At 43.7% G+C, this 26,181-nt stretch overlaps 1 protein-coding gene across 1 annotated transcript in view; it reads left to right on the forward strand.

The window, feature by feature from the left end:
* The window catches only part of LOC146789691 (5'-AMP-activated protein kinase subunit gamma-2-like), a 694,843-nt gene that overhangs the window by 515,759 nt on the left and 152,903 nt on the right, over positions 1-26,181 (forward strand). Inside the window, exon 2 of the mRNA XM_085632018.1 lies at positions 11,243-11,314. Coding sequence (XP_085488144.1) covers positions 11,243-11,314 — 72 coding nt within the window. The remainder of the gene's footprint in view (positions 1-11,242; positions 11,315-26,181) is intronic.

A 26,181-nucleotide genomic window follows, 5' to 3' on the forward strand; every position in this document is an offset into this window, starting at 1 on the left:
ACAAAACAGGATGCATGATGCTTTGGTCAGCAATTCTAAAATATTAGGAATAGCTTAGGCAGCATTACCCTCACTCTTTGGCTCTTCAATGCCTAAAGAAGGTGGCCAAATGTAAAGAAATCACATTGAACAATCAGTTGCCATCATATTTTATCTTCCACGTTTGCAGGTCAATTAGCTCTTGATTTTGTTTCATTTATTGAAGCATCCCGCCTGTTGACCTTTGCATACAAAACAAAGAGTAAACAAATGAAATGAGTCCCATAACGTTTGGAATAGATTAAAAGAGCAGGTAAAAAAAAATGGAGTTTGGAAAAAATAAAAAGCATTGGCATAGCCAACAGGTCTCGCCTTTGGGACCTTATAAGCGCTTAGCCATGCAACAGTTGATGTTGTTGCACCAAGGATATTGTGCTGCATAACTAAATACTTATAAGGTCCCAAAAGTGAGACCTATTGGCTATGCCAATGCTTGTTTTAAAAGGGGTCTCGAAACGGGACTCTATCGCGCTCTGTTTTGTGCCTGCTGTCACTGGAATGCAGTAACAGCAGGCACATCGATGTGCGCGTGCTCACACTGCTCACTAGTGGAGAAGTTACAGCATGACGTCATGCCAAGAGAGTGTTGTAGGGTAAAGGGAATCCTTTAAAGAGAGTCATTTTCTCTCTGGATTTCCCTTCTCTGTTTAAAACTCTGGAGCAACAACATTGCCGTGGTGTCACCAGGGCTTTAAGTGGAAGCTTTTTCAATATTAAATACAAGCCATAGCTGCTGCTTATTTATCCTATGCATCTAACAACCATTGATAAAGCCAATAGTCCTGACTTGTTGAAGGTATGATGTTACTTGTTGTATCATATATCTGGATGCAATGACAGAAACAGCAAAATACAAGTCGGGCGGCACACTATGCTAAGCACAGATTTTTAGTTAAAGTGATTTTAAGCCACGCCCTTAATTACATCGACCACGCCCCATTGAGAGACCCCCCCCCCCCCCAGTTTTTTCATCCCACTTAAAGCCCTGGCCACACTATATGTACATCTTGAATGGAATGTCAATCTCTTAGACTGTAAAGCGCTGTGACGTCCTCTGGGACAAGGTTCATGCTACAGGAAAAAATTCGGAAAAAAATAAAATATAAACCAATCACAGGCACAAATATGTCCCACGCTATGCTGTGCGCATTGTTGCTCAGGAAGTTCGGACTCTTTCAAGATCTGCCAGAGCACAAAGAAGGTATTACTGGAGTGGTACATTAGAGTGGACTAAACCTTTGAATGTCTGCCATTTCACAGACCATATGTCTATTCGTCAGTCAATCTGCCTCTCAAACCTTCTTTTCTGTCTACACCAGTATCCATCCATCCCTCAGAGTTTTTCTGTCTTCTTCTCTGTCCATTGGTCTGTTTACCTACTCAGACATTTACCCGTCTATCTACCCATCTCTAAAGTTATTAAGGACTGCCTCGCCCCTATTACAATGCCTGTGCTCCTGTGACTGGAGATGAGGCGTGGACTCCGCTCTGATCCATTGCCTGTACGATGGTGTGTATGGCGTTTGGCTGCAGCGTGCACCGCGCGCTTTCGCAGTGACGTATTAATGACGAACTGAAAGCAGCGCAGGGACATTTAGAGCACCCTGGCAGATGCAGGTGGCAACTATGTTTTTTGTTTAAGAAGTTGTCACCAAATTGCAAGAGTCCCAGTCCATATTTTGTGCCGGAATACTTTCTCTGCCCAACAAAGATTACTCTTCCCACCTCTTTGAGGTCCACATTTGTGTGTTGGTGAGTCTGTGTGTCTGTGTGTGAGTGGGTTTGTGAGCGGAGCGAGAGGTGAGAGTGTGCATGTGGATGTCCTACTGGATGTGTGCATGTTTGCTTGTTTCTGTGCGCGCATGTATGCACGACTATTTGACTACCTCTGAATCTGATTGGGCGCATGTGCCTGTGTTTTCTCTTAGTTATGACTAACATTGTGTATGTGTGTGAGACTGTGAGTACTGGTGTGTGTCTGTGCTTGATTTGCGTTCCTGTATGCATGTGCGTATCTCCACAACTGACTGTGGGTTTTGTGAATGTTGTTATATTCCTGTGTGCTTCAGTGTGTGCACATGTGTGCCATTCTTAGTGAGTTTGACTGACAGAGTCTGCGTGTTTGTGTCTGTGTGCATGTAATAATAGTATCTTTGTGTTATCATGGGCGTGTTTTTTTTTTTTGGTCTGCTTGTCAGAGACTCTTGTGATGTATGTCTACCGGAGCATGTGTGTGCGCGCGCGTCTGGGTGTCTCATTGACGGTGTACTGGTCTGTGTGCTGCAGATGGAATGTGTGTGTGTCAGCCTGTGTGTGGGGAGAGGTGAAAGCTGGGCTGTCATCCATTGAAGATTATGTCTGCTGTCGAACAGTCTGCGCAGGGGACACAAACTGCACACATGTTGCCGCCTTGTCTCGCAGCGAGCCCGGGAGAGCCGGCTCTGCTCTCCGGCCGCCCTGTCTGCTGCCGGGACCCAGTTATCTCCGAGACAGCCGCGGACGCCGCTCTGGGCATCAGAGGGTGAAGGGAGAGGGCCCGGGAATTAGGGACTCTGGCCCAGGCTGGCACCGGTGGAGGCGTCTGCGCCGTGTACACAGAACATGTATGCACTCCACGTCCCTTGTTTTAGAGAAAGACACAAACTTTATATTAACAAGAAGCGCGAGCAAAAAAAAAATGGAATTCCTTTCTGAGCACGAAGCTGAACAAGCCCGTGCGTGAAACTGAACAAGCCCGTGCGTGCGAGAGCGAGCCCCAGGCCATATGTTTTGAATTATCGCGCCCGTGTCTGGGCCCGATAATTCTAAACATATGGTGCCCGTGAGGGTAACCGCAAGCAATAGGCCACACACGCACGAGCGTGTGGTAAGCTTTTTGAAGCCCCCTTACTATAAGTCTCACAGAGCAGCACATGCGGCTGCTAGGCGAGACCTAAAAAGGAGGGAAAGGTGATAAGAAAATGATAAATGCATGAGAACAGGATATGAACAAGCAATTTCAAATGTGTTCATGTTTATAACATCCATGAACCTGTGTATGTGCACATACCCGGGGCCCAAGTTTTATGGGGCACTGAGCCTATGGCCCCACCAGGGCCGGACTGTGGATCCAAAGCAGCCGTGGCAAGTTTGTCTGACCAGCCCCACAGGGGAGAGGAGGAGGGGCTTGTAAGCGTGAGGCACTGCTGCTTTACAAAACCGGGCCCCAGCACTGCTGCTTTTGTTACTGGGGGCCGATATTGCAACATCGCTCCAAAACCGGCCCCGCCACTCCAAAACTGGCCCCCACCCTTCCAGTCTCTTGGGCAAGCGCCCGATGCCCGCTATGGCCAGTCCGGCCCTGGGCCCCACCAATATTTTCAGCAGAGGGGTTCCGCTGAGGAGGGGCAACACCGTCAAACTCACCGTGACGCACCTGCTGCACATGTATCATCATGTCCAGTGTTGAAGGGGGAGCACTTGAAAGTGCACGCAAGCTTGGATCCATAACAGAGACGCCGTTGGAGGTTTCCTTGTCATAGGAACTTCACTCATTGGGGGACTCTTATCGTGAAGGGCAGATAGGCTTTTAGCAGGTGCCCACTGCTTTAGAGGAGAGTGATTGTTTGCCTATTGACACAGTGGTAACATTTGACCTGAGAAAACCCATAGGCAGTTTTTAATTCCACTGGAAATACTACAGTACGATTAAGGGTGACGAGAGGTCTGCCCTACACTAATATATGGAAGTGCTGCAGTAGGTAAGAGGACGAGGCAGATGGGAAAATCTATAATTAAAATGAAAAGTCCCGAAATGCAAAGCAACCACATAAGAGAATGTGCAGAACACAATTCCATTCCATTAGCCAATCAAAAAGAAGTTTGGATCCAAATGTATGAACCACCTTCTGCAAAAGGTTTCTATTTCCAGGCTCCATTTTCCATCCGCTGGCTAATGGCACTTAAAGTGGGTTGTGTCCGCCAATCGGAGCATTGATTGTTCGTCTCTGTGCATTGTGAGCGCGCACAATGAGACTGGGCTGGACTGAGCGCCACTGCCTGAATAGAGGAAGGGCTTTCTGCCACAGATCACAAAGCTCGCTTGATGAAAGGGACTTCCGGCAATGCCGCAGTGCTGATGTTTGTATTGTGAAACTAAATACATTCAGATTGGGATCTCGCTGGCATGTTGCCCGGTTCTTTTCTATATTACAAACAAAACATCCATTAAAAACAAGCATTGGCATAGCTAATAGGTCTCGCTTTTGGGACCTTATAAGTATTTAGTTATGCAGCACAATATCCTTGGTGCAACACCATTAACTGTTGCATGGTTAAACACTTATAAGGCCCCAAAGGTGACCCTTCCTGTACAAAAAATATCCTACCTACAAAGCAGGCCCCTTGCACCATAAGGGTGCCTGCGTTGGCTAAAGGCAGCCAAACATGCGCCCAACACTAGGAAATTACAGGAATGCGCCGTATAGTGGTAAATATGGCGCATTCCTGTCCTTTCCCTTTCACATAGCGCCAGCACGGCAACGTTGTTTGCAGAATTGTGCTGCGTGAAAGAATGATAAATCTAGTGCTTAATTTGAGCCGTCAGTTTCCGGGGCTTGGCGCCAGCACTTAATCGTCAGCACTGGCACTTAAGACAGCTGACAGATGGTGGCACCGCTTGTGTAATTTAGAGATGAGCAGAACCACAGTTCTTCATTAATTCAATATACATAATTAATACCAGCTGCCCAAACTATTCTTCCAGCTTTGGGGGCTTTGAACAGTCTGAATTCTCACACTTGTCAGTGGCACTGGGCGGTGCAAGCTTGGTGGCCTCCCGACCAGGGCCCAGCACTTTTGCTTTGTACAAATTAAGCACTGGATGATCTGTCCCTAGATCTGCCCAAGTTCATTCTTGGCACGCCGCATGGAGGCTGGTCAATGGAGGAGGTCAGCGAGGGTCGATCACACATTTTATCTGTCATTGAGTCACTTATGGGAGACTCTAGGTAAGCAACAAGGGGTCAGACAGTTGTGCTGGTCACAGTATATGGGCAAGAGCCCTGCGCCTTGCACAGTGCCCGCAAGGAAGGGCCCAGACTAGGAACAGCCAGTCCTGCTCTCCAGGTCCTTCGCAGAGGGAGACTCAGTAGGCCACACCCTATGCCCAGACACTGCTGGGCATGGCTGGGTTCATAGCTAGGATCATGGCCAGCAGGTTCTGGAAGTGTGAGGGCTGGGCACCCTGCATGGCTGTAAGGCATGCTCAGGGCCCAGAGCTCGTTGGGCCTGGCTGAAGGCTGTGCCTAGAATGTTTTTTGGGCCACAGGATTGGATGTGGGGTGGGATCCCCGATCCTGGAGTCCTTTGGCAGGGTCAAAGGCCGTGCCCTGCAGGTCTTGGGGACAGGGTCGACAGTGCAGGGTGTGCCCAGAGCCTGCTGGGCAAGGAGAAATGAGAGTGGGTGATGGACAGATTATTGTTGTTTACGAAATAAAACATACCTCTGAGACTCGAGTATCAAATCACTTACAAACATGGCCGCAGCAGCCGAATAAACCCAGGGTCCGTGGAGACTAGGGATTTATTGCAGCCATGGCAGTGGCTGCATGACCCGGGTAGAGTCTGAAAACTGTGTGAAGCTCTGTGCTACCAGCACCCCTTTCTTTAAAAGCGCTTCACACAATGAAGCACAGGGTGTGTTACCAGAACTATGGACACAGCAGCCCCATGAAGACATCATCACAGCCCCAGGACCAGAGGCAGATGTACACACAGTGGAGTCTGCCGAGCAAGTGACAGGAGCCTCATCTGTCACTGACAGCGTGACAGGGCAGGAAAAGGAGCAGGTGGAAAGAGGGCAGGGACAGAAGTAGGGCAGGGACAGTGCAGGAACAGCTGGAAGCAGGGCAGGGACGGAAGCAGGGCAGGGACTGCGCAGGAACAGAAGCAGCTGGAAGCAGGGCAGGGACAGAAGCAGGGCAGGGACAGCGCAGGAACAGAAGCAGCTGGAAGCAGGGCAGGACAGCGCAGGAACAGAAGCAGCTGGAAGCAGGACAGGGACAGAAGCAGGACAGGGACAGCGCAGTAACAGAAGCATCTGGAAGCAGGGCAGGGACAGCGCAGGAACAGAAGTAGCTGGAAGCAGGGCATGGACAGCGCATGAACAGAAGCAGCTTGAAGCAGGGCAGGGACAGCGCAGGAACAGAAGCAGTTGAAAGCAGGGCAGGGACAGAAGCCGGGCAGGGAAAGCGCAGGAACAGAAGCAGCTGGAAGCAGGGCAGGAACAGAAGCAGAGCAGGGACAGCGCAGGAACAGAAGCAGCTGGAAGCAGTGCAAGGCAGTTCTAGACATTGTCGAGATCAAGGCGCAAAGCCCAACACCTATTGGTCAACAACTTCTGTTCCCATGGAGATAGGTGTTGGTCTCCATCAAGGTCTTGGGTATATTTTGTGTCCTACGGCCATGCGTGATATCATATTTCACACGACTACTAGCGTGATGCTGAGCCAAACCCTAGACATATACGGCAAGAACAGATTCTGTAGGCGTTACAGAGCCAAACACGGTACCTGAACAACTGCAGGGGCTGGTACCGGTCAACCCGGTACTATTGGCCTATTTCCTCCTGCTCTGTAGACTCTTGAAAGCCTGGGAACAACGCTCGAACTTCAGCTGAGCACAAGTGTGCGAAGCGGCACTGTCCATAAATTTGGTCTGAAGAAGAAGAGCTTCACAAAAACAAGCATTGGCCGCGCGGCCATGAAAGTGACGCGGCCGCGCGGCCACGAAAGTGAAAGTGATCGCGATCGCGATCGCGCGCTCTGTGGTGGGGAGGGGCGAGCAAGACAGAGAGGCAGAGCGAGGTGCGCGCGTGGGAGAGCGAGAGGAAAGCCAGATGGCTCCTCTGCTCGTGCTGTGTGCGTAACCGCACGCAGAATGCCACACAAAAAGCTGTGGTAGGACTTTTAAAAGCCCACTAACTAAATGTCTCCCCAGAGCAGCGCATACGCTGGCTCAGGTGAGACCTAAAAAGACAGGGCCTGATAGCTGAAAGCTATACTAAGTACAAAAGAACTTCAGTGCACCATTGGAAGGTCGTTGACTAGCCCACTTGTGAGTCCGAGTTTTACCTTCTTTTGGGCTACATAAGGGACACACAGAGTGAAAACAAAAGCTGCCCCCACTGATGCATTTAGTTCATGACCATCTCATCCTCTGTACCGCCATCTTGCAGGGTTTCTAGCCTTAAAATCTGTCCCCTACATAGTTTCCATATTTAAAACGTAGGTGTTACATAGTCTCAACCTAGGTCCTGCCTAGTCTCCACCCTTGACACTGAGGACGTACTTGGTCTCCACACTTAATGCTGACGTCCTACATGGTTTCCATCTTCATTACTTAGGTATGATATCGTCCCAGCCCTTAAATCGTAGGTCCTATGTGGTCTCCATCGTTGTTACTTACTTAACTCCTTCATGGTCTACATCCTTAAAACATAAGTCGAGCGGGGTCTCCATCCTAATTTTCTGTACCTCACATGGTTTTAATCCTAATTATTAGGATCCTATTTGGGTTCATTCCGGTCACATAATTTTACCATCCTTATTATCTGGGTCTCACATGGTCTTCATCATTAACATCCAAGTGCTGCATGTTCCGGGTCCTTACTATCTGGATGAATCATGGTTTCCATCTGTAATATCTAGGTGACTCATGGTGTCCGTTCTTAATAGTTGGCTTTTAAGTGACTTCTATCTTTAAAAGTAAGATTCTGTGTAGTTTCCAGTCTTAACTTCTACTTCTTAAAGGTCTCCAGGTTCTCTGCGGTTCATGTGCTGAATGTATTCCTACCTTTTATGCAGTGTTACTCTGTTGATGGGGGAAATTAATTGGGAGCACATTCTCGACACCTACTAAAAGGTTTGGTTCCCACCAGAATAGCAGCGGGAAGGGTTTTGGATGACCTGGCATCGGTTGGATCCAGGTGGCTTGCTCCTATAGGAGGCTCTGGGTGGGCAGGTAGAATAATGCTGCTGGCTGTCCAGTGAGGTAACATTAGATGGAAGCCATGAACCTGCTTATTGTGATGGAATGCACCTTAAAAGCACCTCATACCAAAGTGAATATTTAATGAATCCTGGCCATCCTCTGGTTGCTAACACAATTACTGTTAGAATTTCATTATAATTGATGAGCACCTTTACTTGTGGTTTGCAAACCGTTTCTCTGCTCTAGATAATGAGAAGAACTTTTTGAAAGGTTATACCTGAAAATATATAAATGGGTGAGCAAATATTTTGTTTTGGACCTTAGTGGGGCTTCAGGGATTTGAGTGGACTGAGACAAAAGACAAAAAGAGAAGGAAATGGCGAACACAGAAGAACTAAAGTACAATTAACCTTTTCCCAGGCCAATTCAAATTAATTGAACATTAAATAAACAAAACAAACAATCAAGACTATTACGGGACACGAAAATAAACACACATCCAGGACAAGCCTACAAGAAAAGCCACATGCGGTTACAAGCTTAAATTTAGACGCCCAAAGCAAGTGTTGTTTGGGGATATCTATAAAACATCATAGAAGTAAACCTTATTACACACAGTTACTGTAAAGTAGTTTGGACGTGAATAATGAATATCGTACAGAAAAGCAAGGTGTGGTACTTCACTCAGCAACTATACATTTGATTTTCGCCATTACCTGTATTGCTTCTTCTCATAAAACATTTTTAACAGCATATACACTTAGTAAGAAGAGGCTAAGGGCAAGGCGTAGGAGGGTGGAAGGAGAACCATATTTACTCATTTGATAAAATCTGGTATTAAGGAAGCATTTTGTATCATCTTGGGGTATAAAGCTTCAATGAAGCAGCCATTTTACTGAACACCAGAAGTACCAATTTACAACCCGGATATCTACCATGGATTGAGGGCGGCTGGATCCATTCCAGAATTTCAGGATCTTTGAAGAAGAAAACATGACACAATGAATAGGAATGGAACTCACATATTGAGTGGGGGAAACATCCGGAACTACGAGGCCAGAGCCACGAGTTCTGGAAACCCACAAGCGTAACCAAGGTTGCCCGAACAACGAATTTGCCTTAAACACGCACATTCGTGGTTAAGGCAAATGCGCTCTAATGTTTGGAATGGGTGGGGAAAGAGGAGCGTCGGGAAGTGGACAAGGACAAGTAAGTGGGGCTGGGGCCGGGTCTGGGGGGAGGGTTGCGGTAATTTTCAGGGGTGGGTTCGGGATAGTTTTATGGGGTGGTGAAGTTTTGGGGCTAGTTTTAAGGGATGGTGGGGGTTTGGGGTAGTTTTAAGGGGTGGTGGGGGTTCAGGGTAGTTTTAAGGGGTGGTGGGGGTTCGGGGTAGTTTTAAGGGGTGGTGGGGGTTCGGGGTAGTTTTCAGGAGTGGTGGGGGCTCAGGGTAGTTTTAAGGGGTGGTGGGGGTTCGGTGTAGTTTTCAGGGGTGGTGGGAGTTCGGGGTAGTTTTCAGGCATGGTGGGGAATAGAGGTAGTGTTCAGGCGTGGTGGGGGTTCGGATGAGTTTTCAGGCATGGTGGGGGTTTGGGGTAGTTTTCAGGCGTGGGGGTTCAGGGTAGTTTTCAGGGGTGGAGGAGGGTTCGGGGTAGTTGCCTGGGGTGGTGAGGATTCAGGGTAGTTTTCATGTTTGGAGAGGGATTTAGGGTAGTTTTCAGGGGTGGGAGGTTCGTGATTGTTTTCAGGGGTGGGGGGTTGGTTGTAGTTTTCAGGGGGGCTCCAGGCATTTTTAGGGGTTGTTTTAGGGCTCAGGGAGGGGGATGGAGTATTTTTTAGGGATTGGGGAGGGCCGGTTTTGGGCCCCTGGGGGCCGTTTTTGTTACAGGGCCGTTTTTGCAGCATAGCTGCAAAATTGGCCCTGCAACAAAATTGTCCGAAAACCGGCTCTGGCTAAGAGCTCGGTGGCACCACTAACCCCCCCCCCCCCCCCTCTGCGGGAGGGGGGAGTGGGGCCGCCGAGCACTTTGCCAGGGCCGGTTTTGGTTCCCAGTCCGGCCCTGGAGGACACAGCATGGAGGTTGGGAGGGGGTAGGGGTATTTGCACTTCAGAGCGGGAGGAGAGTGGGGGGAGTTTGTACCTTAGGGCGGTGGGGAGGGGGTTGGTAACCTTAGCCACGCATACCCCTTTACCATGCATGCCTTCACCTTGAAAATTGGTGGTAAAGGCATGCGTGGTAAAGCACTGCGTGGTTAAGACACAGTCCTTATAGAGACCACGTTGTTTAGGTATGCTGGGTTGTGGAACTCATTATTCTGTCATACAACCATTGAGTGGTTATTGTGGAAATCCTGAATGGATCCTGCTCCCCTGAAAAAACCTACATCACATTCAAAGACTTTTCTGCCAGACCCCTTCTTATCCAAAAGAAAAATGTAATACTACTGGAAGTTAAGATCAACGAAGTACGAAATATGCGTACTATTGATGATATAGACAATTAAGACACTAAACCTTTCAATCAAGCTTTTTCTTCTTTCCCTCCAAGATGTTGGAACAAGCTACCTTATCATTCTAACCTGAAACTAGACCTCTGGGCATTTAGAATTGAATTAAACGCTCATCCTTTGTGTCGCTACTGCTTAGATTATCTATGCCTTTCTAACTTTATTCTGTCATGGTACCATCTATATATCTTTCCTCTAATGATATCGGATATTAACTGTTCCTATTGTTATATAGTTATACTATTGCACTATGCCGCCCCTGCAGCTAGGTCCACTTTAAATAAGTTATTCAATAAATAAAGAAAAATAATAATAAATGAAAACATTGGGCACTCTTGCCTTAGAGTATAGGATTCCCTGTTGTTCACTGATCATGCTAGTCAATGGCCGACAAAATATATCTTTACTGGGAAAGTTCTCTGCTGCTATCAACACCGAACTCATGGTGTCCACTTTTAATGAGGAGCACATACGGACACTGTGTATGCTTTTTGGGTTATGGGGAGGCATGGAAATGCCAAGATGGTGATACTTAAGTCTCTTCTCTGCTAGCAAATACTTTATTTTAGAAACATGCTTGCAACCACTCCTGACTGCCTCATGTTGAATCCAGTAAAATATTCTTCAGTTATAGGTCTGACCAAACAAATAGGGGTGCCAACAGCACGATAGGTTGACTGAAATTCAGTTCATGCAATAATTCATGGTTTTCTCATCTTCCTTCTAGGATCTCAGTTCCTTTGCCATGCCATTCCTCGATGGGGACTTGGATGCTTCAGATAAAAATGCCTCTCGAAAGGTAGGAATAACCAAAAACCTTATGTTTGAATTTCCATATAAATGGTTGCTACTAAATACCTTGTTGAGACACCTTGTATCCTTTTGTTTTCAGTAACAGATATTCTGATGTTTACTCATGAGTGTCAGTGTTTATGGGCAAGGCAAGATTGGGCCTTCTTCCATGGCACTCCTAGCATGGGGGCACCATATTGCCCCAACCGTCATCCGGTAGTGCTGCTGTCAGGGGGTTGGGCATGCAAGGGGAGAGGGAGGCAACTGTTGCTTTCCTTGGAATATCAAAATGGAAATACACTTGTTCTGACTGTGAACCCAGTGTCGTTGGGTTAGATTGTATTGTATTGTATTGTATTGGGGATTTATAAAGCGTGTGGCTACCCAACAGGGTCTCCCGGCCCCGGACAGAGCCGCAAACTGCTAAACAACAACCCCAAGATAGAGAATCAGGCTTGAAAACTAAAAAGAAGGTCTTCAGATCCAACAGCTATAAACTACTTCTCTTAACAGGCTGCCAATGGCTTGGATCTGAGGGGGGCGGAGTGGTGCACTTTACACACAGCTCCTAATATCTTAAAATGATCTGAAAAGGATGTGTAACATTGCAAGCCTTGGGAATGTCTGCTGCTAAATTCTGTCTACAGTACACTACTATTTCACATATAGTTATTTGTGTTTGTTGGGCTCAGGGTGTAACTGAAAGTAACTGAATTGTTCAGATGAGGAATCCCTAACTCGTGGGAGGGGACCATCAAATGTGTGTTGCGTCCTTAAATAATTTTCCACTCAGTGGCCAATGGGAAGGAGGGTTGTTCTTTCAGAGTAAAGTGTCCTGACACAGCTCAGCCTCATGCATTTACACGTTAGATGGACATTAAGTTTATTAAACTGATTGTCCAAACATGACTTCAGAATTACAGCTATGAATAGGCTTGCCTGATTTGACTAAAGTTATACGTATAATATACTTATTAAAAGGGGCTTTCAGACAGTTCTCTTTATCCAATTGCCTGTTGTTGTGTCAGTCACATTTTGATTCTGCCAACTATAGCATAGAGCTTAGGGCAGTGGGACAGCCTGTTTCAATCACTGGCTAACTTCACTTTGCATTACTGAATTTTGCTCTTTCACAAGGAGCACATTCACACACAAGCCCAGTGTGTTTGGTTTTATTTTAATATTACTTTAGTCTTGCCTTTGTATATAAAGCCTGGTGTGATAGCAAGACACTTTCTACCACCCTTTATGATGACTATGATGTGAGCACAGGGTATATTCCTCCTTTGTTAGTTCATGTCTCCAGTTATTGGTGTTGTAAATTCATTTGGAGTGGCCTTTGTTTATCTGACTGCTGCTACTGCACAGCATTGTAGATTGTTTCCATTTGAAAATGTTCTTTATAAAGTTATCCTCTTTTTAGTATGCACGCAATTTAGTGCATTTATAACTTCACTTCTGTTTGTCATGCTGGTATGTGTTTTAATTGAGGACTTTGATCAGTATACTGCTTGTATGGCTTACAAGTTTCCTTTCAATGCTTATGCAGAAATATTACTATTACATTACTAATTAAAGCTGTGCTATTTATTCCAATTATCTATCTATCTATCTATCTATCCATCTATCTATCTATCTATCTATCTATCTATCTATCTATCTATCTATCTATCTATCTATCTATCTATCTATCTATCTATCTATCTATCTATCTATCTATCTATCTATCTATCTATCTATCTATCTATCTATCTATCTATCTATCTATCTATCTATCTATCTATCTATGTCTTTTTATGCAGCTGTCTCTATGTATGCAGCCCTCTCTATCTAGCTATCTATTCATCCAACCATATCTGTCTATCTATCTATCTATCTATCTATCTATCTATCTATCTATCTATCTATCTATCTATCTATCTATCTATCTATCTATCTATCTATCTATCTATCTATCTATCTATCTATCTATCTATCTATCTATCTATCTATCTATCTATCTATCCAACTATCTATGCAACCCTCTTTACCTATATTTCTTTATAACCCTCTCTATATATTTATCTTTTCAACCATCTATGTCTATTTGTATTAATGATTCACAAAAAGCATTAGGAAAGGCAAAACGCTTGCAGCCAACACCAGACTATATGGCTTTTCTAGGCCTCGTATTAGCCAAGACTTTTTGATTGTACTAAAATGATGTGCATAACATAGTTATTTTTAGGAGGTTTCAGCCAGACTTGATCCATTAGTTTGTTGTGTCATTCACATTTTTTTTCCACCCATTCCAGCATGCATCGTGGGGAAAGGGTCAGTCCACTTCAGACATTGGCTGACTTCAGTATTGGTTTCAGAGTGTTGCCCTTTTCTCCAGGATCACATTCACTCACAAAGTAGTTCCCTTCAGTCCAAGGGATTATGATGCTAGTGTTGCTTTTTTGAGACGAAAATATATTTTTGCCTTTGCCAATGTTTTTTTTTAATTGATGAGGGCACTATAAAGTTTTGCAAATAACAAAAAAAGAATTGACAAAGTCAAAAGGCTGGCAGCCAATATCAGACCTATAGGTTTTGCCAATCCTTGTTATAAAGTGGCACCAATATGCTAACTGGGCTCCAGCACTATTCTACATGACAATATTTCTTGAAACACCCTAGAAGAATATTGATCCCAGTACTCACAATAGACTATTATCATGGCGTGTGACAGGCTAGACATCGCATGCAATTAGGAGGGACCCGACAGTGAGAGAAGGATGGGCGGTGCTCCCTCTGGTTCTCCACGAGGAGTGTTGATGACCGGGGGATAGAACTGTCGGAGTGAGGCTGCACTCCAGTAGTTAGTTCACGTGGGACAGAGGAGGACTCCCCCTCCCCACACATCTAAGGTCTCATCTACAATCACGGTGGCCGTTTTTGTCCTATAGCCCGGCTCATTTCCCTAGCTCCTGTTTTTATTTCCTCCATTACCGTCCAGCATTTGTGAAAAATGGCCGATGCCTGAGTAAGCCCCACAAATATCGGAAAGGGAAATAGGACCAACACCTCCTAAACCAAGAAACCAAATACAGGACTACAAGACTAAGACTTCTACATAATGCAATTAAGCGACCATATTGGAACGTCCCCGAATATAGTGATTTTTTTTAAAATGTTTTTATTTAGGGCATGATTACAATGTTGCAAATAACGCTTCGAATTTCAATCAGCTTACAAGTACAAAACATACATATTTTAAATCAGCGAATGCTAGTTACACATGACGACTACTCAAATACCCGGTTGTGAAACAGAAGTTTATATTGAATCAGCAACTTTTCCTCATGCACAATTTTATATATTTTAAAGACAAATCAGGGAAGGAGAAAGAAGAACATCCCTCCCTAGCACTTCTTTTAAAAAGTTTGCGATCTCTAGTTTTAAGTTGTTTAATGTGTCACAAGAGGGAAACATGTGATTGAGATCTGCCTGATACAGAGCATCGGGGGCATAGAGTCCCTCTCCCTGTCCCCCATTTCGCAATCTTTTTCGGAGTATAATAAAGCGAAAAGCAAGATTTATAATAATGGGCTTGAAGCCGCGCCAGAATTAACAAACTTTGTGCTAGCTCAGTTGAGTGGAAGAATAAGTCTTCGGAGATATCAATTTCCTCTTTCCACTTCCTAGCCCGCGTTGCCAAATCATCTGGCATTAATGAGTTAAAAGAGTTATACACGGTTCCAATAGATGGATGGTTCTTTCTCAAGTTGTCTAGAATAGAGTTATTAATAAATCCTGATGGGCCGCCCCATTTTTTCGTTAAAAAATCACGTACTTGCAGGTACTTATAGAAATCTCTCCAATCCAATTCATATCTTTCTTTGAGATTTTCGAAAGAAGCTATATCGGATAGGGAATAAAAATCGCCGAGTTTGGACAGGCCTTTGTTTTGCCACTTTCGGCCCTCCATGAATTCCTGCTGGCTCCGTCAGACACGGAGAGAGGAGTTAATCACTGCAGCGGCTCCCAGCTTAGAAGCCGAAAGCGGAGGATACTTTGTTTCCAGGATTTCCAGGATAATGAAGGAAAGCAAGTAAGGATGACGGGCGAGGGGGAAAAAATACAAAAGCTAAAAATAACCATCTACCAGCCCCCGCGATAACCAAAGCTGCACAGCAAAACCATTCAAAAATCCCATAGAGGCGCCCGGAAACACGGGGGCTGAAAAACAGGGAGCAAGCTGAAAGGGTGAACTCCGCAGACAAGACCGAGCGGACGGCTAATCAAGCAAAAAGATTGCAAGTAAAAAACGCTAAGCTCATGGATAACACCCAAATGCATAACTCTCAGCCCCTAATTTCCAATATGTTTGGCCCAATAGAGGGAAAAACACATGACGAGTTAGTTGAGGGGGCAGCACCGGAGGGCCAGTCTATCCTAATCGCTCCAGGTGTACCCCTTGCAGACGTCGGGGACACACCTCAAGACCTCGTGGCCTCCTCGCCGGTGATCCCAGCAATACCGGTCTTAACAACCTCTGCACCGCTAGAAAATTCAGGGGTAGCCGCTGAGCCAGGTACAAACGTAGGATGTGAGCAAACAAAGAATTCCCCCCCAGCAGCTCTTCCAAATCTGGATATAAGAGTATCCGGGACTGAGCCCAGTGCTAAGGAGATTGTAAATATTGCAAATACTGGAGCCATTCCACAAAGGAATCCAGCAAATCCAGCAGACATAGTAAACCACCAGTTAGAAACCCCTGACAATATGGAAAAACTCTATTCTGTCACGGATGAATCAGAGATGTATGAGACTGGTATATCCACATCCAGTGATGGAGAGAGACATGTCTAGGGAAGCAGTACGGACTCAGAGGCCTCATGGAAAACTGCTGCACAAAAGAAGAAGCCGGAAAAGAAAAAGAAAAAGAAAAAAAGACAAAGTGGACAGAAGAGTGGGGGGACCATGGATCAAGGAAGTAACGCCGAGCTCAGATGGGACTACTCATCCTCTCAGTTTGTGACTCCATCAGTTTGTACTGTATGCTCAGACGGCAACCCTTCAGCTATGGGAGATTTGGGGAGTGGAAACTCCGGAATCTCCAGAAGCAAGGAAGAACCAACCCTCGCCGAAGTCCTGCACTCAATCAAGAGCTTTCAAGAAGAGGTTAAATTGGATAATCAAAAAAAACGACAAGCTACACAGAAGTTACAAGGCGCAATAAGGAAAGTGGGTCGAACTTGTGCTGAAATTGCTGACAGAATGTCGTCAGTTGAAGTGCGCACCAAGAATCTGGAAAAAGACGTTTCCTCCCTAAAAGTACAGGGAGATGCGCAAGAGGAGTAACAGTGGTTAATAGAGATTTGGCTAGCTGGACTTTTGAACGATCTCTACTTTTAAATGATGAATATTGTAAACATATGAGGCATTGGATTCCACAATTTATTAAGGATAATTTGGGCAGCACAGGGATTGACGTGGTTTGGGATGCACTAAAAGCAGCAATAAGAGGAGAGACACGGAGCTTTTCGCTTTCCTTAAACAGAGAAAAGCGTCAACTGCTAGATAATCTGCAAACCCGATTGGCTGTTGCAGAAGAAAACTTAATTACTGTTCTCAGGGATGGCGATTACCCAGTGGATGCGCTCGCAAAAATAATGTCAGCAAAATCAGCCGGCATGGATCTAATTGCCAAAAGAGCTGCAGATAGATTAGCAATTTGGAGGAAGGAAGCATATGAATGTAGCGAGCAGGTTGGACATCACCTCGTATTAGGGCAAGACAAAAAGCTACAAGGAACATCATTACTGCAATTAAAGACCCCACACAAGAAATTATTTCAGATCCAGCGGGCATTCGTAAGGAGTTTCTTGCCTATTATGAAGATTTATATCATGACACTTCCACTGCTCATTTAAATGCTATTACTACTTATCTTAACCAAATTCCAGCGGTGCAATTATCTCAAGATGACTAGGCTCAACTTGACGAGCCCCCTCAATGGATAGATGCTCTGCTTTGCAATAATAGCCTTCCTAATGGTAAAGCCACCGGGTTAAACAATATTACAGCTGAATTTTATTTTAAAAAATCCACTGAATTAAAAGAGGTTATGTTCCACCTATTCGTACATGCGTTCGAGGGGGGGGGGGGGACCACCTGCATCATGGTCGCAAGCCAAAATTATTGTTTTCTTGAAAAAGCATAAATCTGCACTAGACCCTGCCTCTTACCGCCCTATAACCCTGATAAATGCGGACAGCAAAATCTATTCTAAAATATTAGCAGTTCGATTAGCAGAGGTAATACATAAAGTAATATCACCTAGGCAACATGGATTTATCCCTGGACGTGGTACCGTAGATCATATTAGGAGAACTATTTCACTGTTCGACGCCGCCCATATTTCTAGAGACCCAATAGCACTTATTCTGCTTGACGCCAAGAAGGCCTTTGACAGGGTTTCCTGGCCTTTTTTATGGTTGACACTGTCGAGGATCGGGATAGGCCAGGGACATATACAGGCATTTAAGATGCTATATTTTCAGCCCACCACAAAATTATTTTTAAATGGCTCACTAACTGACACTTTTAAAATAACTAGAGGTACCCGCCAGGGATGCCCGAGTTCACTTCTCTTGTTTGCACTATATATAGACCCCTTTTTACGATTTCTGGAAGCTAATCGAAAAATTAGCCCCATTATTTCTTACGGCTGGGAAACGAAAGTACTGGTCTATGCTGACGACATTGCTCTGGTAAATGCTAATCCTGGAACATCTATGGCTGAAGTTGAAGCAGAGGCGGCTAGATTTGGACTTTTATTAGGATACTCCCTTAACAGATATAAAACCCAGATCATTTGTAAGAATGTCAGTATGGGCGACAACACTAGACAGGTAGAAAAGGCTCAGTATCTTGGAGTAGATGTTCTGGCCAGCGTCGAAAAGATAGGTGACTGTAATATTGACCCCCTGATCGATAAAATTAAACACAAATTAACTCGATTACATAATTTGCATCTTTTGATAATTGGTAGACGCAATATAATTAAAATGCTTTTTTCCCTACATTTTTGTACCTTATAAGAGCTATCCCGGTAGAATTTAGTACTATTTGTTTGAAATGGATCGAAGACCTGTTCTCTCGATTTATATGGGCTTATGAAAAACCCAGAAGAGCTCATAAGTATATTTCCCTACCAAAGGAAAGGTGTGGGCTGGCTCTTCCAAATATAAGACTTTATTATTGGGCAACCACTCTTCTGTATAACCTCACTCTTTTTTCCGATAAGCCAATAGATAACCGATTGGAAGATATGCCTACACCTCTAGAACTCATAATGGGCAAAGATGCATGGGGTTGGATCTGGAGGTTCCTGAATGATTCCCATTATAAGAAGGTACGTTTCAAGACATTGGCTGCTGGGTTCAAAACCATGAAATTGGCCCGTAAAATGTTAGGGCTGGGTCGCTTGAATTATTATACACCGATTTATAACAACCCTAACCTGCCTGAAATTTTTAAAGACTTAATAATCAAAAAGTTGCCCAATATAGTGATTTTAGCCAAGTTTTAAAGTCCATTTAATCTCTTAAGCATATTCACCAGCGAGCCCAGTGATTGAGTCTCCGCCTTACATTATGTAAAGAAGATGAAGTTGGGAGAGTCGGTCTATGCAATAAAAAACAAAAATACTCAAATATGGCAGGAGATTTGATATCTGCAGGAAGAACTCCTACCATATAGTTTACCCCCCTAACATCTCCAGGAATTTAACCAAAACCTTTAAACACAATTTACTGAAAATTAACACAGAGACACTGATTTCAGACCCGTACTTTAACTTAAACAACAGCTTCATTGTAAACGACCTAATATCCTTCACAAGAAAAACGGCTAAATGGAGTTCAACTATATCAAAGTTATTGAACACACAAGAGATAAGAATCATCCCCTATGGCACTAAGATATTGATCGTTCTCTCACAAAGTCTGGGAGCTGATCTAAATATAACAATCTATAAAAATGGCACCATACTTTTTCAAGCAGTGGACAAGGATCTAAATAAATTCGACTAATACTTTGACACCCTAAAAGATCACGTTTATAACAACACTCTCTCACTCGAGACAGCTCCAACGACCCAGTACGCAAACAAATGCACAACTCAGCAAACTCTCAACTAGGGCTGACTCTAGGATATGACAAGAACCCCAGCAGGCGAATCCTTCCTCAACAAACCTAGCACCTCAGAACAGGGGCTCTCCACACTTAGAAGACAACTTGTCACCATTCTCCAAACTCCCCTTATTTTCAACCTTCATTGAACGGCCACTCCCTATATTCCCAAGCAAGATAGGCTCTATGTACGGAGCACATAGTAACAACCACTGAGAAACAAACAGAGGAATGGTTAGTGAGCCTGCTAAACTGCACAACAAACCATTGTCTTCTTCTTCAACCATTCAATTTCCACATACCTCATTCTCGACATCCAGTTCGCATTACAGTCAGAGCTCATCATATAATCCTATCACCGGTCACTTATCTTCCCACCAAAAAGGAAAAATACTACAGGTGGAACTAAAGTTAGTCCTAAGTGCTTGGGCGCCGAAATATCAAGTATGCCCAGCTCAAGACTCACAAGCACATCTCAAATATCTCCTTCACCAATAGTGGATCTAGATACACTTAAACTGCAAACTGGCAGCTTATCTCAAATCATTACTATTTCTATTCTCTAATTGAAGAATATCTTACTCCTCCCAGGAAACTCTCTCTCTAAAATCAAGATTATTTAAGAGTCAGTACTCACGCTGCAAAGCAAGATAAAATCCACACTGATGTCTCATTCAAATAGGCATCATTGGCCACATTAACAACTCAATTATCTATCTGAATAGGAAATACTAGCCCTACTACTATCCTACGAATCTACACACAACTTATCCAATCTTCCCAGCAATGGAGATGAAAATATAATATGATCGGTCTTTGCCCAAGAACAGAAAGCCAAGCCTGAATAATTTGAAGAGAGTAACTTTAACCACCATTAATCAAGATATAAACCTGGAAGTACGGAAACCGCTCTTAGGCCTACAACTCAACTGCCACTCGGCAGTGAAACATGCATCCGACATTGCTGTCCTCATCTTGAGCCATGAAATAGATGTTGCGATCCTAACTGAATCATGGCTTACTGAGTCATCTTCGCCATGTTTGGATCTACTGGTTCCCCCAAACTACAATATCGTGAGACTAGACGGACAAAAAAAGGAGGAGCTATTGCATGCATTCATCGCTCAGATCTCTTTGTTACTACCTTAAATCTCTCCACTGGCTCCCGATCTGCAAGAGGTTCTTTTTCAAGGCCCTCGTTCTGGCCTTCAAGGCACTTCATGATACTCGAGCTCCTTATCTAAGGAAGAGAGTTAAATTCTATCTTCCTCTGCGTTCCCTACGATCCGCTTCCCTGTCGCTGGCACAGACCCCTGTGTTCCGCCGATCTCGAATAGGAGGTCGATCTTATCAGGTTCAAGTCGCCAAACTGTGGAACTGTATGCCACCTAATTTAAGACAGATGCAAGACCTTCTCCCTTTTAGGAAGTCTCTGAGAACCTGGCTGTTCCAGCAGTAGCCTTTGTGCATTCGCTCTCACTTCAGCTGCCACACTAAACTAGCGCCGGGCCACTCTGTAGAGTAGCTGCACGCTCTACATATACCCTAATAACATAACATAACTACAATACATCCAGACCCACTTGACTCATGCAAATATCTCACACTCTCCATAAGTAATTGAGAGAATCAAATATGAAAATTTCATGCATTTTATCATCCACCTGGTAAGAATGACCCTTTTATAGACCACCTAATGGAAATAATTAAAGCAAACTTCTCCCCTCACGCCAACGATATATTCCTGGGGGACTTCATTCTTCATTGGGATGATCTTAATGGTAGTCAAGTCAACACCTTTAAAGACTTCGTAGCTGACCAAACCCTGTCTCAAGCCTGCACTCTTCCAACTCAAACAAAAGGCTCTATGCTAGACTTGATCATCTCCAAAGAAAAGGCTGTGAACATAATTTTGATTGTTCCTTGTGACTGGTCAGATCATCATATTATTGCCTTTCAAATACCAGACTTAATAAAGAAAAGACCCACACAACCAGTAAAACCCAAACAATGGATATGGGTCACGAAAGGCTGAGACAGTGTGAAACTGGCAACAAAGGATCTTCCCCCATCAATATGACAAACATTAGCAAACTTACGGACCACTATAAATCTACTATGTCAGATATAATGGATTCGATAGCTCAGTTAAAACTGAAAAGAATCCCGTATAAAGATAAAAATCCTTGGTTCAATTGAGCCCTAAATGAAGAAAGGCGTCGTTGAGACTAACGGAAATGGAGACAACAGCCTTTATCCTCCCAGCTAAAAATTACTAAGGAAGACCAGAAATGCCTTAAAAAAAAATCCTCAAATCAAAAAGAATTTCATCAGAATGGAACTGGAGAATGCTTAAAACAGAACACGTGAAATCTTTGAAATGGTAAAACAGTCAAATAAAATGGCCAAATCCACCTAGAAACAACAAAATCTCAAATTAGCTAAGAAGAATTCTCATCCTTCTTTACAGCAAAAGCCAATTCCTTGAAAATTGAGCTCAAGGCAGCTGCTGTTAACCTCTCTAGCCAGGAGGCTTCACAAATCGGTGAATCAGTACACCACAATCTGTCAGTACCCAAAAATGAAGCACAATGGTCAACCTTCAAGTTAGACGATGACAACGATATCTACAAAACCTTATCGTCCATAAAACCAAGCAACCGTTACAATGACCCACTCCCTTCAGAATTTGTGATGAGAATCAACCAGCTTCTCATCCCCATTTTGGCGATAGTCAACGCTCCTCTGTCGCAAGTATCCTCACCAGACTCCTAAAATTGGGTCAAGGCATACTCATCATAAAAAAGTTGACAGAGAGCCCAGCCGACCCAAATAATTTTCTCCGGTGTCCAATATTCCCTTATTAGGTAAAGTTTTAGAAAAGTGTGTACATCAACAAGTGAGCCAACACATCACAAAATTTAAACTACTAGACGACTGCTAATCTGGGTTCAGACCAGATCATAGTGCAGAAACTGCAATACTTCATATGGTGGACGATGCCCTACTCGCACTAGACCTAGACAATGCTTGTCTTTTAATTCTTCTTGACCAATCGACAGCTTTTAACACAGTAAATCATGTGAAATTGCTAGAACGGCTCGAAATTAGGATGGGTTTTTCGGGAACCATTCTAGAAATGTTTAAGTCCTTCTTGCAGAACAGAAAGCCAAGATTCTGGGTGAATCAAAAACTCTCAGCACTTTCCCCCAATCTGATCGGTGTACCACAAGGCTCAACTCTTTTGCCCTTCACTATTTAACTTATATTTGAAACCTCTAATGGAAATACTACTACACGCCAATATCTCCTTCCACATGTACGCAGATGACACTCAGATTTACATTAAAATTTCATCATTGGAGGAGAGCAAGTCAATGAACAAGGCATTAAAGGCGACAGTTCAATGGTTAAAAAGCAATTAGCTTAAACTAAACACAAAAAGAACTGAATTCCTACTTATATCCCCCACGAAAAGCTGGTCCGAAAAAAAAAAGAATGGATCAAGACAATCACCGCACTAAACTGCACCCCAAATATAGTGGACTCAACCAAATCACTAGGGATCATGCAAGATAAGAGCCTGAACATGCAAACCCACATCCACTAGTTGGCTAAAAGTGCCCTAGTTCACCTGAGGTATGTTAGAAAACAAAAACCATTCCTTGAAACAGCAGACCTCAAATTGCCAGTCCAAGCATTAGTCATCATGAGGATTGAATACGGATGCACAACACTAGCAGGTCTGCCCAAGATCTCAACAGCTCCTCCATAAGCCTGCCTCAACGCTGCCGCTAGACTCATAACAGATTTAAAAATATTCAACCACATCTCTCAACACCTGAAGGTGCTGAATTGACTACCATTCGAAGCCAAATTCAACTCAAAATGGCCTGTATCACACACAAAGCGATACACTTCAAAACACTGACATATCTAGCTCAGAAAATGGAGCTATCCAGTGGAAGCAGATATTCTAGGCGTGCAAGAGATCGAGTGCTGAGACCACCGTTCTTCCAGGAGAAGAAAACCCATGACAGACCGTCCTCGGGAGCTGCGCTTAGAATCTGGAATGCACCACGTCCAAACATCCGAAGGATCCTGACCACCTTAAGTTTCAAGAAGGAAGCCAAAATCTTTCTAATGAGCAAATTCCTACCTTAACCATTAGCGAACAATCACTTTATTTATAACGTATCCTACTTACCTCTGTGAGTATATCCTCATAACCAGCCAGACTCACTGGCCCAATGTATCTGTTAAATTTCGATTACTTGCTAATTTGCAACCCTCTTTGCAGCTCTGAGAAGTTAGTTTCATGCTTTCCAGTATGTGTAATGCTTGCTATCGAAAGGTACTAACGAATTAAGTGAATATTGTTAAGCGCTCTGATACCCAATGGGGTCTTGTTCACACTATATAAAACACTGAATAATTAAATAAATAAATAGTGTGGCCAAAGACTTTTGCTATCCAGAAACTTTAACCCCATTGCTTAGAGCATTTCAAGGAGTCATTCCCACCTACTACATCATAGCAGGCATAACGTTCCATCTCAGGCACACACTTCAAAACACTACTGGATCTGAGGAAGAACAGAGAGGACTAGACCTGCTATCTGTGACCTGAGAGTGCCCTAAAGGACTGGACCTGCTCCCTTTTGCATACAGGACAGAGGAGTGGCCTCAAAGAGTCATAAGGCTGACCTCCTGTTCAAGCTGTAGGGAAACAACAAGCTATAAGTGTCCTTTTCTACAATGGCCCAGCTGACCAGTGAAATCTGAACTTGGACTAGACACTGCTGTTGGCCTCTGCCTGACACCATGTGAGTCCCCAAGTGCCTACTTAGATGTTCCTGGGAGGCTTTAGAAGTGTATTCCTGTGATGGACGACTGGGACTAAAGAGACTTAGGTCAGAAGGTAAAATCTTTGACTAGGATGAACATGTGGTGTATGTGCCCGCACAGCATCACAGCCAGTCTCAAATTGTGCATATAGGACATATGCACAATTTGAGACTGGCTGTGATGCTGTGCGGGCACATACACCACATGTTCATCCTAGTCAAAGATGGTCTACCATGACCATTGACCATCAATGGCACTTTGTGCTTCTTGGTGCTATTTCTACGTAATTTTTTTTTAAATTAATATCTCTGGTTCCCCTTATCGATTTTTGAAATTTTGGTGTAAATTTGTTTATTAAACTTTACTCTAATTTTCAAATTCGGTTTGGGATTTTTTATTATTTTGAATTTTGACTTTGTTTTTGATTTGGCATTGTATATAATACTTTATACCTTGCTCTAAGTTGACCCTCTCTTCTCTGTGCCATAGCTACCAGGGGGTGGAGCTTGGGTTAATTTAGTGACTTTGAAGATTCACATGGACAAGGGTTGTGATTATTCCTTGAGGTTGGTAGTTGCCCACCTCAAATCATAAAACAATAACTACATTCGGGTATTCAGAAGCAACTAGTTTTTAAACGTGTTTGGATTCTGATGCATCGCTGAGACATGTAGCCTTTCCTAGGCCTTACCCACCATTTTGAGCTTCTAAAAACTATTTATCTTGATACAGCTGTTTGAGTCAAATTACCTCATAAACGTTCTATGTATTATTTAGCAAGCTTGCCCTCCTAAACCAGCATAGCACTCACAAGTGTTCCTGCCTAACCAATCTTACATCCTTGTCAAACCATAGTGGTGCCAATATTTGGTGTCCCTACAACTTCTCTATCTCTTTCTCTCTCCCCCTCTCTCTCTCTCTCTCTCTATTTATAAGAGTTGGTCAATTATGAGTAATCTTATAGTGTCTGCTTATCTGTAGACTGCATGATAACAACTCCTAAATTTCACCAGAGTCTATTATAGCCCTTCAGATTTTCAGAAACTTAACATACTTGTATAATATTCTTTGATACACATCACCTTAACACTCTTCACACACAACAAGTATCATTAGTGGAGTGTATCCATTTGGTGTTGTGGGTGTAAAGGCTAACAAACAATGGGTGAAGCCCAGTCATGTTGTTAAAGTGTGAGAAAGAGCCAGGTTACCCAATAAGGTTGCACAATGAATAATGGTAATAAATTCCAATGTTTAGTCGATTGCATAAAAAATGACAAGCATACTGGGTGTAGTTTCATGTAGGTTGGGTTATCAACTTGCACTGTGAATGTGAATTGAAGGCCCTTTTTGGGTCTGAAACCATAGACTCACCATATATTGTCCTGTGGTAGTTGCAAAGAGCTTTGAAGGATATGTTTGTGATGATTGGGAGCCGGTGTAGTGTTTGTTACGCTGGTGATACATAGATCTGAAAACACAAATGGAGGACTACAATTGTTCCTTAGTTTTGTATTGTTGAAATTTGTGTATACTCCAAGGTAAAATATGTTAGTATAGCCCAGACGTAACAGCAGGAGGGCCATGGTCACCTAAATTGAGGCACGTCAGAGAAGTCTCAGCATGTGGAAGAAAGAATAGACTTCTATCTTCACCTGCTATGCCAAGGAAAGATTATTTGTATAACTCCCAGAATTTGACATTGCTAAATGTTGTGTGTTTAGCTCAATTCCTGAGTCCTGGTAAAAAAGTTCTTGTGTGGTTCATTTCACACATAATTGGATCTTTGTTTGTAAGTTTTTTTTTTGGCTCTTGTGGATATCAGTTGGCAAGAGACAAAGTCCCATAATAATGTCGTTACGGT

Source organism: Triturus cristatus, chromosome 10 (genome assembly GCF_964204655.1).
Source record: "Triturus cristatus chromosome 10, aTriCri1.1, whole genome shotgun sequence".
Classification (NCBI taxonomy): Eukaryota; Metazoa; Chordata; class Amphibia; order Caudata; family Salamandridae; genus Triturus; species Triturus cristatus.